This window comes from Phocoena phocoena, chromosome 1, assembly GCF_963924675.1.
Source record: "Phocoena phocoena chromosome 1, mPhoPho1.1, whole genome shotgun sequence".
Lineage (NCBI taxonomy): Eukaryota > Metazoa > Chordata > Mammalia > Artiodactyla > Phocoenidae > Phocoena > Phocoena phocoena.
In genome coordinates this window covers 4,378,378-4,395,479 of record NC_089219.1, presented here as the reverse complement: position 1 = coordinate 4,395,479, position 17,102 = coordinate 4,378,378, and the positions used below count along the sequence as shown (strand labels likewise).

At 57.6% G+C, this 17,102-nt stretch overlaps 1 protein-coding gene across 1 annotated transcript; it reads right to left on the bottom strand.

Moving 5' to 3' along the window:
• Positions 1 to 1,375: 1,375 nt before the first annotated feature.
• RNF207 (ring finger protein 207) lies at positions 1,376 to 16,079 on the bottom strand. Its single transcript, XM_065889529.1, has 17 exons — positions 15,889 to 16,079; positions 15,111 to 15,243; positions 13,770 to 13,914; positions 13,591 to 13,672; positions 13,441 to 13,516; positions 13,237 to 13,362; positions 12,742 to 12,788; positions 12,405 to 12,477; positions 12,270 to 12,338; positions 11,678 to 11,746; positions 11,494 to 11,591; positions 10,560 to 10,746; positions 10,203 to 10,388; positions 9,879 to 9,930; positions 9,441 to 9,558; positions 4,777 to 4,857; positions 1,376 to 1,418 (listed from the first exon to the last, which is right to left on the bottom strand). Exons 1-17 carry the CDS (start codon positions 16,077 to 16,079, stop codon positions 1,376 to 1,378), a joined length of 1,776 nt encoding a protein of 591 aa, XP_065745601.1.
• Positions 16,080 to 17,102: the final 1,023 nt, after the last annotated feature.

The window sequence follows — 17,102 nt, the reverse complement described above, 5'->3', positions numbered from 1 at the left end:
GCCCTAGTCAGTACTTTTGTTTTCCAAGTTCGGGAAGATTGGCTGGCTTTACGAATCAAACACGTAAGCTTTGAGACCCTTGTTGAATTCTGGACCAGAGAGCAACTTGCTCTCAGTGTGAATTCCTTCCATGCAGTCCTGCAGTGGCACCAACAGAGCGTGGATCAGAGGTGGCATCGGCCCCTGGCTGGAGTGCTGCCACGCGACGCAACGCGACGCGACGCGGTTTTCAAGGAGCCACTAAACCTTTCCGTGCCTAGACCTCCCCATCTGTAGGATGGGGTCAATACCACCTACCTCGCAGGGGTCTTGTGAAGACTTAGAAGAACAATGTCAAACGTTTTTAATACTTTGGTGACAGAGATGACATAAACGAAACCAATATTGCATGAATTACACAAAAATGGACATTTGATTCACTGTACCAGATACCGGAAATGTGTGTTCAAAAAAGCATTTTACCAACTCAAAATATTAACTTATTTCTAGATTTCACGGCCTAATTAGTTTTTTCATCATTATATATACCAAAGAGGTTTACAGGTTCATCGGTGACAGGTGTGACATTTGCTGGTTTGAGGACCGGACAGATTCCAGCCTCGGCCTCCTGAGGTCTCGCAGGCAGACAACCCAGGCAGCAGCCAGGGTCTCGCGGCAGATTCTTCTGGCGGGAACACTGCCCGGCGGGACATCAACATGCACTTACTGTGTCTGGGGACTTGAATCAGTGGTAAACTTGTTCTGCAGACCACTCCTAGTGAAATACACTCCCCTTCATAGGATTGCAAAACTGAGGAGGGTGTAGCTGGGGTTTTGGCGGCCACCCCCAGCTCTTTGAGGGAAAGTCCTTTCTTGCTGCATCTAGCAGGTTAGGACCCAGCTGGGGGTCGTGAAGTTGTCTCTTTAGCAGATGGAGAGGAGCTAGTGACGACCCTGGCTTTGTGGACAGTAAGGCCGGAGGTGTTGGCCTCTGACGGTCTGTCCTTCCTCCGCCGGCCTGCCAGGCCTGGAGCTCAGGAGGCAGGCCCTGGTGTCGGCAGGGAGATGCTGCTGTCACACCACCTGGGCTGGACGTGACATTCTGCTCTGTTTGAAAGAGCAGTTCCACTAGCAAGTCCCCACCCTGATTTGTAACCCAGGGCGGAAGTCCGCAGTTACTTGGGGATCAAAGATGAACTACTTAGGGGCAGGATTTGGCAAGTGATTGACTTTCATCTAGCACTGAGATCTTCAGGTTATTTTTAACTTTATACATTCAGCAGTGACAGCGCACAAGGAAGAGAATCAGGTTAATGGGGTACAGGCTTTTTGGGTATTCCCGAAAGCTTATTTTGGGGAAAGGCCGCGTCACCGGTTCCCTCAAATTAAGAAACCGTCAGGAGATTTCTTTTTCCGTTGCAGGTTTCAAAGCAGAGACTCTGAAATGGAAAATAGGCACTGCGCAGAACAAAGCTATTTTGAAGCAGTGCAAAATGAAACACTTCACGAGGGTTTGCAGGCTGGGGCCCAAGACCGGCCGTTTACTGAAACGAGGTTGTAGGTGAGCCTGGCAGAGGGCAGGAGGCAGCCACCCCGCCGGCCCTTCATTGTCACAAACTGCGGCAGAAGCCTACAAAGTGAGCTTTATCAACCCGCTTCCACTTACTTAGCACTCCGGGTGCTTAACGTGATGGGGGAACATCGCTAAACCAGCCGGTTGCGTTGACAGGTGAGGTTCCGTAGGGTCTCGACTGCAGCTCCGTTTGGTCGCAGCCCCTCTGTGACAGGAACAGTGAACCACCGTCCGTTCTCCGTACTTCCTTACTGCCTTAGGTAGTTGCGCTCTCCCTCTGTGTTTTGCTTCTGCAGTGACTTGGTGAGGCCAGGCGACCCCAGCCTGTCTGGCGTGGTGCGAGAGGCCTGCTGTCTGTGCCCCGCTGTGGAGGCCTGACGCCCTGTCCTGGGCTCGGTCCCAAGTGCTTGCTTCTGCAGGACTGTCCCATAGCTTAGGCTAGGAGAGTAACCTAATGGGGTAATTACTCTTCTTTTTACATGCAGAAATGTTTATTTAAATATTGGATTTTCTTTCACGGAAATTATTTCCAATGCTTAAATAAAACTGTACTTGATTTCACTATGGACAATACTATGATCGTGTGGGATTCAGAAACTTTTTTTTTTTTTTGAATATTTATTTATTTGGCTGTGCCGGGTCTTAGTTGCAGCATGCAGGATCTTTTAGTTGCGGCATCCGGGATCTAGTTCCTTGACCGGGGATCGAACCCGGGCCCCCTGCATTGGGAGTGCAGAGTCTTGACTACTGGACCACCAGGGAAGCCCCCAGAAACTCTTAAGGTCTTTTTGCTTCTGGCTAAGAAATGTCCAAGACCTACAGCGTAAAACCAGATGTGTTTTGCCTCCTCGATTCTGTTCTGGAGTCCTACCTCTAACCAGTTTGTAATGACAAGTTCCTCCAGCCCCCCCAGGCTACCGTGGACGTTTGTGATGCTCTGGGATGGGAACGTCTGACAGAGCAGGTGTGGAGGTGTTGGGTACCGACGTGGCGGATGCGTCCGCGTATTGACCTGCAGGCCCACCTGGCACGTAGAAGCCACTCGCCGTTTGAACCACTGAATCAAGCTGATGTTTGCTTAAAGCATGATTCTTTGGGCATCGTTTTGCCTCCGAAACTTTACACTTTAGGTCATGCAGGTTAATTTTCTTTTTTAAGCATTTTGTTTAAGTTCCGCTTGATAAAACGGGTACTGGGTAGGAGTGGAAAACCACTAGAGTGAAGTTGCTGGTGAATCGTGCTTTAATATCAATAGAAGGTGAACACAGGGAAGTGACAGCAGGCGGGGACGGTGGTGGGGAAGTCGTGACCGAGGCCATCTCCTGCCATGCAGGCCACCAGGTGCTATCGCGTTGCTTTATGCGCTCAGTGAGAAAAGCTGGAGCAAAGGGTTCTCTCCCCTATGCTGAGTCAGCGCTCAGATTAGCGGGGGGAACTTTCCAGCGGCGCCCGGTGAACAGTGGGGCTCTGCTTCAGGCGGAGCCGGATTCCTCTGTGGTAGGGCAGGTGCTGCACAGTGGGCGAGTCTCATCACCCGAAATTCAGACGGGCGCTCACGGGACTAGCACACAGACGCCAGGGAGGTGCAGGGGCAGTGAGGGGCTTCAGGCTGGACGTTCACTCGTGTAACGTTTTCCACGCCGACTGGGATGCCGTCCCGAGTCACCTTGATGAGGACCAAGACTCGGGGCAACACAAAGTCTCGCTCAAGCCAAAGAACCTGAAACTGGGACCTGGCAGAGAGTGTCTGGGTTTTTCTGCTGATGCGTGATTATTACACATTAAACGGAAAATCATGACAGGAACCGCCTTTTCTTAAATGCGCCAGCATTGATGTGCAAGTTGTAAGACACCCGACCTCCGGGAGCAGTCCCATGCTAAGCTGGGCGCTCTCTCCATGTGGGGACGTCACCCCCGTTTTTCGGTTTGGGTCTGTGAGAATCTTTATTTTTTAGTGGAGGCTCTTCTGCGAGGCTGCTCAGGGTCCGGCTGTTTCTCGGCTCTGAGGTCTTCTCTCTCCTCTCCGAGACACTCACTGGATCGTTCCTAAAGAAACACTTAATGTAAGCTCCTCTCTGCTCCCCTGTCTCACTGTGTCCCAGTGCTAAAATCCACCCAGGCAGAGGCTTTCAGAACGGCCAGCCTTCCGGGAAGGCACCAGCGGGTGGTAGAACCTTAACTACATCATCTCCTAAAGGATTTTTTTTTAAATTAATTTATTTATTTTTGTCTGCATTGGGTCTTCGTTGGCTTTCTCCAGTTGTGGAGAGCGGGGGCTGCTCTTCATTGTGGTGCATGGGCTTCTCATTGCGGTGGCTTCTCTTATTGCAGAGCACGGGCTCTTGGCGTAGCGGGCTTCAGGAGTTGTGGCTTGCGGGCTCTAGAGCGCAGCCTCGGTAGTTGTGGCGCATGGGCTTAGTTGCTCGGCGGCATGGGGGATCTTCCCGGACCAGGGCTCGAACCCGTGTCCCCTGCATTGGCAGGCAGATTCTTAACCACTGCACCACCAGGGAAGCCCCTCCTAAAGGATTCTTACTCACTTCTGATGACTTTTAGTTGCCAAAACATCGGCAGTGCAGACCGTTTCAGTGGCTTGTGGTGACCCTGCTCTTTGAATTGACCCTCCCCTGAAGCATGATGCCTGGGAGGGCAGGGCTGCTTTCTGCTCTGTCACCAGCCCCGTGGTGGCTCTAGATGCAGCAGACCTCTCCCTGCCCCCAGGCCCTTTTAGCTCTGGCTTCCTACAACTCCAGAGAACTACGAAAAGATCAGCCTGTGATAGTGACACATCTGTTATCGCACATTCTTTTCTCCCTCTGGCAGTCATTTTGGCAAACACTGTGGCTCCAGTGAGTAGCAATGCTCTCTCACAGGAGGAAATAACCCTCGATCCCTTTTTCTCGAGTCACAGTGGTGTAGGAGCCTGCGCTCTCAGAGGTGTGGGCTGGGCAGGCGGCAACCACGGCTGTCCCTAGTTAGAAACCTCACGTCATGTCTGTCAAGGTCACATCTGTCATCTACGAGGTCATCTGTTTGAAGGCACCACCCAGTTTAAGAACCCCTCTGACCCTGTGTTTTACACACTGAGGCCCAGCTGAGGCCGTAGAGCTAGCTGGTCAATGGCAAGTTGGGACCAAAAGAAAACCGGAGGTCAGTCTTTGTCGCCTGTATTTGTCTCTGAGATTACATCGTTTGCCCGCTCAGGTTGGAAAGACTCACTTTACCTGGCCTGGGCCTCGCCGTTCACGCCATCATCGTGCGTGTTTTGGAGATGGTCTGACGGTTCCTCCACAGGGGCCTGAAACCTGCGTGAGAGGAAGCAGTTCCCAGGAATGTGGGTGCTGCAGAGCCAGCCCCCTGCGTGAGCTTAGGCTCACTGCACAGACACCGGACTTGAGCAAACACTTTGGGCCTCAAATATTTGCCGAGGGCCAGGGCCACGGCAGTGGACGAGAGAGGCTGGGCCCTGCTCTCGTGGGAGACCCGTTCCGCGGGGGGGAGACACGCCAAGGTTGGGAAGGAGCCCCAGCGGGACGGATGGTGGGGAGTGACAGTGAGGGAGACCTGCTTTCACTAGGGTGGTTTGCGAAGGCCTCCCTGCTGACGAGACCTGGGTGATGAGGTCCATGGAACACGAAGGAGCAAGAACATTCCAGGCAGAGGCAGGGAAGTGGCAGCCAGTCTAGCTTCTTTGCGGGACTGAGAGGCCATTGTGCCTGGGGTGTGGGGAGGGGCCGACGTGGTCAGAGGTGGGCAGAGAGGGTCCCAGAAGGACTTTCAGGCCCTAGCACGATAGGCTTTAGAAAGACCGCTGACTGTGGCTTGCCGGGGGGGGCCAGGGTGCGGGGCTTGACAACGGCGGCTTGGATTGAGGGTCACAGTGGAGACAAAGCAGGCGGACCAAGAGAGTTGAGCCAACAGGACTTGAGGATGGGTTGGCAATAAGGGATGAGGGAAAGGAAGGAATCCAAGTCTCCTGGGCTTTTCACTTGAGCTCCTGGGTGACTGTGATGCCTTCACTGAGACGAAACAGGAGTAGCACGTCCGGGGGGGAGGAAACCAAGTTCGGGGCCATTGTGGGGTTTGAGGTGCCCTGAGACCACCAAGAGGAGACTCCCCCAGGAAGGGGCACTTGGAGATGAGTCTAGAGCTTGGGCAGATCTGTGCTGGGGAGGGGGATTGGGGGTCATCTGCAATACCATGGGGTTTGAAAGCCAGGAGACTGGGTGAAGCCCCTTAAGGAGAGGGTGTAGGATAAGGAGAACGCCTGGGACTGAGCCCTGGGGAGAACTGACATTTGGGCCTTGAGCCAAGGGGGCAGAGCCCAAAGCCAAAGAGACTAAGAAGGAACAGCTGGGGGACTTCCCTGGTGGCCCAGTGGTTACGACTCCGCGCTCCCAAAGCAGGGGGCCCGGGTTCGATCCCTGGTCAGGGAACCAGATCCCACATGCGTGCTGCAACTAAGAGTTCGTATGCCACAACTAAGCAGCTGGCGAGCCGCGACTAAGACCTGGTGCAACCAAATAAATAAAGATAAATTAAAATAAATAAAAAATTTAAAAAGGTTCTCTTTCCCTTTAAAAAAAAAACAAAAGAAGAAGGAACAGCTGGAGGGGCAGGAGGAAACCCAAACCGGGAGTGTGGGGCGTCTCAGAAGCAAAAGAAGAGTGTGATGAAGGTGACAGACAGTCCAGGCTCACGAGTGCTGCTTCGAGGCCAAGGGATGTAGCCCACAAGTTGCTGATGGTGGGAACAGGAGAAGATTTGGTGGGTGGGGTTGGTGTGAGCTGCCAGCAGTGGGAGGGGAGGAAGCAGAGGGCAGCTCCAGATACCTGGAAAGCAGTGCTGTGAAGAAGGGTAGAGGCAGCCTCCCTACTTGCCCCAAACCTCCAGGAGCTGGGCTCCTGCCCGAGCTTCCCATTTGCCGACACCAAGCACGGAGGCCACTTCCCCACAGAGATGTGACTCTGCCGGGGTGTTGCCCCTTGCAGGCAGGCAGGAGACCCTACTTGAAGCCAGCTGCTCACCGAAGCAGAGCACACAGAAGGGAAAGGACGCCAATGGTAAGAGCACGGCTTAGAACGGGCACACAGCGTGAACAGGCTGGGTAGGCGGCACCAGGATGTCACCTCCACCCAGAGGCCCCCCAGGATAATCCCAATCTCAACTGCTAACACCAGAGGTTAGTTCTGCCTGGTTTTGAGGTTTTATAAATGGAATCACACAGTATCTGGAGTAAACTGGTTAGTAAATGTCAGCTTAGGAGGACACTGTAACTAGTCCTGGCTGGACAGGGATTTGATCAAAATTGTGCAGAAGGCATGATGAGTGCAACCTCTCAGTGTGACGTTAAAATAGTCACTTTAAAGGTGGCTTGGCAGTTCTGGATTAATACAGCAATTGCGCACACACATACACACACACACACACACACACACACTAATTTTTCCTTCTTCCCCAGACTCATTAAAACTAGTAAAGGGACCAAAACAATGAGGGGGAAAAAAACCTCTCCAGGTTGACAGCAGGAAAGGATAACAGCAAAATTTTGGAACTGGAGAGCATCTAGACAATGGTCACTAATTCAGCAGACCTGAGCGGCGGAGGCCCGACCAGTTCCCACCACAGAATCCTCAGGGGGCCCAGGAACGGGTAGCCCCAATGCCTCTGCAAGTAGGAGGGTGGGACTGAAATAGGACGATGAAGGTCAAGATCCCTACCTCCGAACCGCTGCCCCCACCCCCAGTACTGAAGGGTTAGTCTCTGGGAGGGTGCGACACACTGAGAACTACTGAAAGACAGAAAGTCAGCTGTGTGTACAGATGCTCCATACGGTGACATTCCAGGAAGGAAACTGGGCAAAGATCTAAAACTGACATTGGGGCATCAAAACTAAGACAAAGCAAAACAAAAAACGCTGCCCACCCAGATCCCTTACACCAAAGCACCGCCCATGTGCTCAGAGCTTCCAGCCTGCTCTCCTCCACCCCAACTCCTAACATGAACCGGTAATTGAAGATTTCCTGACAGCTGAGAAAAGCCTTTAACAGGGAGGGTAGAAACCTAAATAAAACGTAACTTGGAGGAAACAGACTTCAGGGAGAAGGAAACTTAAAAAAACAAAAGCAAAAAAACATCTATCGGCCCCCAAAGGGGTAAGATACTCTGTCCATGCAACAACAGAATGCTGTGTAACAAGCAGTCAGGGTACCAAAAACACCTCTTTGGAAATGAAAAACAATTTAAAACATTTAAAAGAGCTCTTGGAAATTTTCTTCAAAAATGAAGAACTAGGGCTTCCCTGGTGGTGCAGTGGTTGAGAGTCCGCCTGCCGATGCAGGGGACACGGGTTCGTGCCCCGGTCAGGGAAGATCCCACATGCCGCGGAGCGGCTGGGCCCGTGAGCCATGGCCGCCGAGCCTGCGCGTCCGGAGCCTGTGCTCCGCGACGGGAGAGGCCACAGCAGTGAGAGGCCCGCGTACCGCAAAAAAAAAAAAAAAAAAAAGAAGAAGAACTAAATAGAAGAGTCAGAAGATAAGAGAGGAAATCTCCCAGAAAGTATAGCAAAAAGATGAAGAGGTGGAAAACAAGACTGAAAAGAGACGGTAAATCAGAGGGCCAGCCCCGTAAGGCCAATACCCAATAAGAATTCCAGAAAGAGAAAAAGTGGAGAAAATCAACTAACCAGTTCAAGAAGAAATATGCCCAAACAATTTCCAGATTGAAAGGACCCACCGCTACCCAATGGACGGGACTAGACCCTCACCAATGTGAAATTTCAGAACGCTGGGAGCAGAGAAGATTCCACAAGCTTCTGAAGAGAGAATAAGCGGGGACTTACCCAGTGGTCCGGTGGGTAAGACGCTGTGCTCCCAATGCAGGGGGCCCAGGTTCGATCCCTGGTTGAGGAACTAGATCCCGCATGCGTGCTGCAACTAAGAGTTCACACACTGCAACTAAGAAGTCCGCATGCCGCAACTAAAGATCCCGCATGCCGCAGCTAAAGATCCCACGTGCCGCAACTAAGACCCGGCACAGCCGAAATAAATAATAAATATTAAAATAAATAAGGAGAATAAGTGGGTCACATTACAAGGATTAGGAATCAGAATGCCTTCAAACTTCTCAAAGATAGCCTTGGAAGCTAGAAGACAATAGAGTGATGCCTTCGAAGGAGAATCATTTCCAACTTAGAATTTCCATCTAGAGTTCAATACCCAGCAAAACTATCAGTCAAGTGCAAAGGCAGAATAAAGATATTGCAGCCTTACGCTGTTCAAAACACGTCCCTTCTCTGTACCCTTTCTCAAGGAGCTGCTTGGGGGATGGGCTCCACCAAACCATGAAAGGGGACACGTGTCCTGTGGGCAGCAGGAGATCTCACTTTGGAGTGAGGCAAATGGAGACCCCTGGAGGGTGGTGGAGGGAGAGGCTAGGTTGACCACTGTGTACCAGCCCTACAGGGCAACCACCCTGGGGCTCAGACTTGAGAGGCAGGCACACTGAGGACCTGCCACTGTTAACACCTCCAGTGCTCAAGTATGGTGCTGAGAGCCTGGTCCAGGTTCCTATCTAGACTTGTCTTAACCGTGTACTGGGGAAGTTCTCTTTGCTCTGTGTCCTGCTGTCTGGATCAGCTGAGGACCCTCATTACACCCCCAAGGTGTAAAGAGAGGGGCAGTTGTGTGCCTAAGAGCAGAAACTCAGAGCAGCCTGCTCGGTCTGTGTTTTGGCAGATGTCCAGCACCTGGTCCTCCCAGATGCCCTGATTAAACCTTCATGACCTGGCCCGCTGACTTCCCCGAAAGGGGCTCTCCCAGAGGTGTGGCACCTTTCCTACGCACATTCTGAAGTGTCTTGGTTCCCCCGGAACGCTCCCTGCTCTCACCTGGGCTCTAAACGCTCCTTCACCTTGGCAATGGAGCGGACGTAGGGCGTGATCTGCTTGGTGATGGTGGTCAGGTAGGCGTTCTCCTGCTTCAGCTGGAGAAGGTCATGGAGCTGGGCTGTGGGGGCCCAGGCCAGAGCGTTAGGTCTTGTTGGCTTCAAATTCGTACTCTCCAGCCTTGAGCCATCGCAATAACCCAACTATTTCAGCGACTACCTCTAATTAAAGAGTGAGGTAAGACTTGTGAAGGCATCCTACTTACTGAATCCTGATCTCAGATATATCATTTGGGGGCCAGTTAGCAGCTGTGAAGCAACGTCAAGAGCTAGGGGGAAGAGCACGGGGGTTCGTATCTGGTTAGTGGGTAACTGGCTTCCTCCCCCTGAAAGCATGTGGATTAGCTCCAGGACAGGGGTGCGCCCAGCAGCTGCCCGGGACCTTCATAAATCTCCTGCTCGTTAGCCACGCGCTGGTAGGATTCCTCCCAAATCTGAAAGAGAAAGTAAGTTGGATATTGCACGTGGCCGTGAGTTGGAATTTCCCTTGGCAGCATTTCTGTCCTCTAGCTACTCAGAGCCGTAGGGCACGCCCAGCCAGTTCACGTGGTTCCAGGCAGCAAAGGCCCAGGTTCCAGAGCCTGCCACATGAGGGCCTCCTGGGGCACCAGGCCAAGGTCCTCTTCCCCCTTCCTGTCTTGGGGTAGCTCGTGTACATGCTGACAGATGGGGCTGCAGGGGAGGGAGGTTCCTCGGGAAGGGCTACCTCCTGGAAGACTGCTCTCATGCCCTCCACGGAAGCATACTCCAAGGCGATCTGTGTGTCCACCTGCAGGGACTTGTGCAGGATATCGCCCATGATCTCGGCCTTGATGAGCGAGTGGTGCTTGGTGAGGTCCCGGTGCAGCTCCTGTACCTGGTCCTTCAGGTTCTGCATCTCTGCCTGCAGGCGCTGGGGGGAGAGACGGCGTGAGTGCCTGTGTTACCTGCAGGCTGGGTGCACTGCGGGGGCCTCAGTGGAGGGACGGCTTGCAGGCCAGGTGGCCAGGACTAGATTTGGCCACTGCACCTTGGCGAGAAGGGGTGGGGCCTTTCCCAGCTGGCAGGTCCCTGGCCCCCTCACCCGGTAGGAGTTCTCAAAGTGGCGGCAGTGTTCCGTGAAGGGTGAATCGTCGCCCTCTGCCAGCAGCACCTTGGTGCTGATGGACCGGTGCAGCGTGGGCTTTTGGACCGGTGACCCCAGCATCTTTCCCACGGGGGAGGGGCAGCTGGGTCCCATCAGCACCTTGGGGCCCGAGCCCCCTGCTAGCCTGGGGAGAGAACTAGTGTGGATGTAGACGTGGGGGTTCCAGAGGGTCTTCCCTTCCTCCAGCCTCCCAGCGCGTTCTCAGCCCTCTCACCCCAGGCTGCACACCACAACCACGCAGGAGCTCTGAAAAAACCTGATGCGAGGCTGTGTACACCCAAGACCAGTGACATCAGCAGGGTATTTTTTCTAAATCCTGAGGGTGACGCCAATGTGCAGAAGAGTCCACCAGGATATCCTCAGACAGTATGTTCCCTCACACACACTCGACCTTGCAAATTTGGCTTGATGCCCAGCATCCCTTGCCTGGGGCCCTGGAGCTCTTAGCAGACGTATCCAGCTTAGGCATTTCTCCTAACTCCCCCGGGGGTCTCCAGCTCTCTAGACTGGGCCCCGCCCCCCGCGGAAGCCAGACCCCCTGCGGCTTCTGGAGACCCAGGCCCCACCCTAAGCTACCCCTCCCTTTCAGGGCTTAGGCACCCCAGTCCGGGTGCAGCGGCGGCGGTTGGGGGAGCCCCTGAGTCCCTCTGTCCACCCCTGGCCTGGCTCCACTCCAGGTCAGCCACGCGCTTCCGATCCAGGGCGGCCCCGACGGCTGTTTCCAGGCTGGGCGGACTCTCCCTCCCGCGTGGACATCTTTGGAGCCCAGACGCGGCGCGGGGAGCTCGGCGAGCTGGGAAGGGCGGCCCCCACCCCAACGGGGACCTTGTGCCCGCATCCCCTTCCCGGTCCCGGCGCCCCTGCGGCTCACGTGCTGGTACCGCCCCCGGCACCCGCCGCCCGGCGCGGTCCCAGCAGCAGCAGCGGCTCCAGGCAGCGCGCGAACTCGGCGCGGTAGTCGCTGGCGATCTGGGGGGACGGACGAGCTCGTGAGGCAGCTCCAGACTCCGCGGGCCTCCGCCCCCGGGCCCGGCCCACCCCGCGGCCCCGCCCACCTTGCTGCTCTGTGCGGGCCGTAGGCGATGTGGCCGCGTGACGATGCCCTGCAGCCTCTCCACCAGCTCCTGCGCTCAGGTGGGTGGGGGCGTGGGGGTGACAGGGAGGCGGGAGGACCGGAGGACGCGTCCGTCTTTAGGATTTCACCTGCCATCCAATCCTTCCACACCACCCCTGCCCCCAAATCCACAGGAAAGACTGGGGGGTCTGGACTCCAGTAGACACTCTGCACTTTGGGGGAGAGGCTTATGCTCCCTTCTAGGCTTTGCTGTCCTCTTATTTTTTTATTTAGCTTTTGGCCGCGGTTTGCGTGGCTTGCGGGATCTTAGCTCCCCGACCACCAGGGATTGAACGGGGTGGAGTCCTAACCGCTGGACCGCCAGGGAATTCCCTGCTGTCCTATTAAAAGGGGTTCAGCCAGCCCCTAAATGTTTTGTAGATGATGGTGTGGAAGAAGGGGCTACCCAAAGACCCCCTCCTGGTCCAGCCTCCAGGTAACAGGCTGCCCAGCCCTGAGGTGGGGGGCTCTAGTGTGCAGGGTGGGTTCCTGGTGGGGAGGGGGGGGGAGACACAGAATCTGTGGGCACTCACATAGCCCAGGTCCAGGAACTCAGCCTTGTTGGCCAAGCTGAGGAAGGAAGAGCAGATGGCCAGGTGGACCTGTGAGAGGGACACTGCTCAGTGCCTGGGCTGGGTGCCCGGCCCTGCGCCCCCAGCTCCCCTTACCTGGAGGGTGGGCAGCAGAGTAGCCAAATGGGAGAGCTGCTCCTTGAAGGCCTTGTCCTTTTCTTCATACTGGCTGGGGGAGGAGCAGGCAGCCTCATCTCCAAGGGGAGGGCTGCCCACCCCCACTTTGGGGGCGCGCTCAGAGCTGGGTGGTTCCATCTCCCCACCAGCTTTGTGCATCCTTCCTTGACACCCCTTCCCTGAGCCCTGAGCTTTCCTCCTCACCGGTAGACACCTGGATGTCTTGCTCTCCAGGGTGGGCCGGCGCCTGCCCAGGCTATGAGATTAGATGTCTGGAGGTCAAGGGGCAGGGGATGGAGCGCCCGCCACCACTCACCTCTGCACAGCCTGCAGCAGCAGCGCTTTCCTCTCTGCCAGTTTGTCCTGGGAGGGAAGGTCTGCTACTGGCTGGGCAAACTCGGCCCCGCCACCTCCCAGCGCTCTCCCAGTCCCCTGGGCCCCAGCCACACAGCTGCTTAGGCTGGCTCTCTCCGGCCCACCAGCGCTGCTGCCCGGGCCACCTCCTTCTTGCATCTCACTGCCTGAGAGCCCTAGTGCCCTCACCTTAAATGTCACCTCCTGGGGGAAGTCTTCCCTGACACCCTCTCACCACCAGCGCCAGCCTGGGGCAGGCCCGTGCTCCACCTCTAGAACTCTCCTGGCAGCTCCGATGATTAAGTAACTTCTGAAAGCAGCTCAAGACTTGCTGCCCTGCTACACTGGAAACTCCACACGGGCCCCCGGGGGGAGGGGCCTGCCCTGTGTCCTGGGCACCGGCCATGGCTGATAAGGATGCTCAGCCTGTGGCTGTCTAGTCCCCGCTACCCCTCACCTGCATGCTGCCGAAGAGGGCGTGGATGGCGGCCTCCTCATCCGCCGCGCTGCGTCGCACCTCGTCCACCATCGCCTGCAGCAGTGCGATGGCCTCCCCTGTGGCGGTCTGCAGGGCCTTCACCGCCTGGGGACAGGGCGGCCTCAGTCTTGTGGGCGCGCGTTCTCAATCCCCGCCCCGGCGCGCCGGGCACCCCGCGCTCACCAGCATCGCCTGCTGCAGCCGCTCGCAGCCTTGCACGTACGCCGACTCGAGGTCCACGCAGTGAGCCCGGCTCTCCCTACGGGGAGCCCGCGGATGACCCCTGCTCCGGGCCACCCTCCAGCCCCCTCACCTCCCGCGCCCTCTACCCACCCCTGCATGTCCCGGAAGCAGCGGATGCACAGCAGCGACTTCTTGTCGGTGGAGAACATGATGTAGGGCTCGGCGTGCAGTGCTGCGGCGGAGGGGGGGAGTGCGGCGGTGAGGGCTCCGGCCGGTGCCCGCCCCCGTCCCCGCCCAGCGCTGGTCCCCATCCGGCACGCCGCACTCACTGCACTTCTGGAGCACGTCGCGGCTGCGCTGGCCCAAGGCCACGATGTCGTGGCGCGCGAACATGCGTGCCCGGTGCGTCTCATCGCGGCAGCGCGCGCACAGCGGCTGCCCGCACGTGTTGCAGAAGTACGTGGTCTCTGCGTCCTGCGGACAGAGCTCGGGCTCAACCCGCCCGTGAACTGGGAGCCTGATCCCATCACAGCCCGCGAGGGAACTGCAGCCTCCGCACGTCGTGGCTGTGCGTCTTGGACCCGGCCTGGGGCAGGCGCGCGGTCACATGCAGCCCTTTCATGTAACCCCAACGCGCAGCGCTCTCATGTACCCAGTTTACAGACGAGAATATTGAGGCTCAGAGAATAGGTAAGTAGGTCCAGTAAGGAGCAGTTACCCAGGACGGTCTTGCGGAGGGGGTTACATGGGGTTGTGGGGAGGGCAGGCACTGCATTTGCAAAACATTTCACCTATAACAAAAACGTATGTGTACGCCTGTGTGTGTGTGTGAAGCCCCCCCTTGGCGCCCTCACTAGTAGCCACATGGATGCCTACGCCGGCCATCTGGAGTGGGAACTTGGCTGGGAGGCGAAAAGAAGTGAAGACCTGCAGGTGCCCTTCCCCAGGGCTGAGAGTCCTTCCCCAGGGCACCGACCCCAGCAATGGCTATGAAAGCACAGACCCCAACTTCCTACGTTGGCACTCAAGGCCATTTCCTCCCCATGCTCTCCCGACCTCCAGCCCCTCACCTCCTGCTGGTTATGTCTGTACTTCTGCGTAGCACATATTCTAGAACTTGCCCGCCCTCCCAGACCTTTTGCTCCTGCAGGGACATCCTCCTGGGATTTGGAATACCTGGTCCAGCCTCCACAGGCCAGAGAGAGTCTCGCGTGCCCTTCACAGTCCAGCCTGAAGCCTGGCCTCTGCTCCCTGGTCTTTCAGGATCGCCCCTCCCCAACGGCACAATGTCCTCACTTCCCCTTGGGCTGTTGATAGCTGCTCACAGCTACCCAGGTAGCAGCGGACCCCAGAGGGCTGGCCTAGGCCTGTGCCCTGGCATGCCCTTCCTGTTCCAATTCACAACTGTGTTCTGAGTTGGGGACCAGTAAGCTCTCCCCAAATCGAAATAGCCTTAACTCCTGCAACTATCTTGGTGTTGGCCCAAGGCAGTTGTTTTGGACCTCAGTCTCCACACCAGTAAAATGGGGCCCACATTCTGGATACGCCTTAGAGAGGCGCTGGAGAATGCCCTGATGGGTGATCCTCTGATGACATGGCACACACTGCAAGCGTCAGGACAGTGCAACCTGGCACCCTCCGCTCCCCACCCCACCCCCAGGCGCCCCTGCCTGCTTGCCGCACTCCTGGTCGCAGTTGGCACAGCGCACCACGTCCATACCATCCCCTGAGCTGTCCACCAGGAACTGCAACAGCCGATCCACCGGAGGCAGCCCGCTGGGGCCCTTCACCACCGTCTGGTGTCTGCGGAGAAGCTCCAGCCAAGATCCAGAGGCCCCTTCCCTAAGGCTCCCTACCCCCTTCCTACTCCAGACATTCCAGTCTGGAGCTAAAAATAGGGTGGCGGGAGGTGGGATGCCTGCAGGTCTGATGTCTGTAAATATCTCAGCCAGTGCTCTCTGACCCCATCCCTTTCCAGTCCTAGGGGAATCTCGGGATGGGGCTGGCGACTCAGGGTGTCAAAGGCAGAAGGCTCCCCTCAACCCCCTCTCACGGCATCGGGCAAATTTAGGGCCACCCCGGGTAACTTGAGCCAACATAACCTGCTTGTGTTGACTGAAGACTTCAGGACCCCCAAGTGAGTTACTGGGAGTGTCCAGGCGCTGAGCTGAGATCCCCTACTCCAGCAGCATTGAATCCGACAGCACGCGCACTCTAGCCCGCCCTCGCCCCCTGACTTTCTGTGGGAGGCCTTGGGCCATAACCCCGGGTCTCAGTTACCCCATCTGTAAAATGGGCTGGAGCCTTCACGTTCTCTGGCAGAGAGGTGCAGGCTGCGGGCAGCCTCTCCCAGCCGTCTCCACAGGGAGTCAGAGCCTTGCCCTCCCAGCACCTAGGTCCCAGCCCAGCGGGGCCAGTCTCCCGTCTTAAGGGGCTCGAGGCACTCACTGGCACAGCGGGCAGGCGAGGCGGCCGTCGGCGGTGCGGCCGCGCAGGCAGCCGGCGCAGAAGTCGTGGAAGCAGTCCAGCAGGCAGGGGTGCTCGTACCGCGCGCGGCACAGCGGGCACACGAGCGGGGGGCCGCTCGCCGCGTCCAGGGCGCCCGGGCCCTCCAGGGGCGCAAAGATAGCTCCCGACATCTTCGGGCACAGCGCAGGAGGGCGGGGGGGCGCCCGCGGCCCCTCTGCCCCGGCGCCGCCTCCCTCCTACCTGGCCCGCTGGACCACGGGCCGCGTCCAGCGGTCGTGGAGCGGGGGGCAGCGAGGGTCCGGGGCTGGGGGCTGGAGCGCCGGGCGCGGAGAGAACGGGCAGGAGGCGCGCGGAGGGGCCAGACCCTGTGCCGCCGCCCTCCCCGCCTCTCCACGGCAGCCCTGGAAGGTCAGTCGGTGCCTCCTACCCAACGCCCAGCCTCCCCGGGCCTCCCCCCTCCCCTCCCCCCCACCCCAGGAATTCTCCTCCCGGTGTCCTCTGGGTGATCCGCAGCCGACACCCCTTCCGCGCCAGGCGCCCCCAGCCTCGCGCGCGGTGGCCCCGTCCACCTTCCCAAGGCCGGCGCCGGCTGCCTCGCGCCGAAAACTTGGACGGATCTCGGCGCTCGCCGCCGCTGTGACCCAGGGCTCCGGTTGCGGCCACGGCCGCGGCCACTGCTCCCCTGGCCCGGAGGAGGAGAGGCGGCAACGCGCGGTTGGAAAGGACCCCGCCGGGCAAGGGTTCGAGGTTCGGACTGGACCCTGCCCGCGGTGACAGAGCCGGGAGCGCCGCGCAGAGCGGGGCCCGAGGACCCTGGCTGCGGGCTCCTCATACGGCCCCGCTGGCTAGGCCGGGCTCTGTGCGGTCGGATTTGGGCCGGGACAGGAGTGGGTCCGCGCGGCCCTATTTCCTCGACGGGTAGTCGAGGGCGCCCGAGAGCAGCAGCCGCCCCTCCCTCCCACAGACACTCCAGTTCTCGGGAGAGCTCGTGACAGGGCTTGGAAGCCCAGGGCTGCCTTTGGCAGGTTGGGTCTCTCGGCCAAGTTTCTGACCTCTCAGAGCCTCAGAGCTGGGGTAGAACAGGGCAGCCGCCCGGTGATGAGGTGAGACTTCAGTGAAGTGAAACGCACACCCTAAGCTTCCAAAATAATTAAGGCCCCACGCCCATCATCAGCGAGTTCCCAAGGTAGGTT

What these genes read in the sequence shown, in the direction of transcription:
- RNF207 (XM_065889529.1), bottom strand. Translation starts at nt 16,079, where the DNA reads ATGTCGGGAGCTATCTTTGCGCCCCTGGAGGGCCCGGGCGCCCTGGAC. An exon ending in CCCTCTTCGGCAGCATGCAG is followed by an intron (nt 12,789 to 13,236) that starts GTGAGGGGTAGC and finishes CTTCCCTCCCAG; the next exon opens with GACAAACTGGCAGAGAGGAA. An exon ending in CTGCTGCAGGCTGTGCAGAG is followed by an intron (nt 12,478 to 12,741) that starts GTGAGTGGTGGC and finishes CTCCTCCCCCAG; the next exon opens with CCAGTATGAAGAAAAGGACA.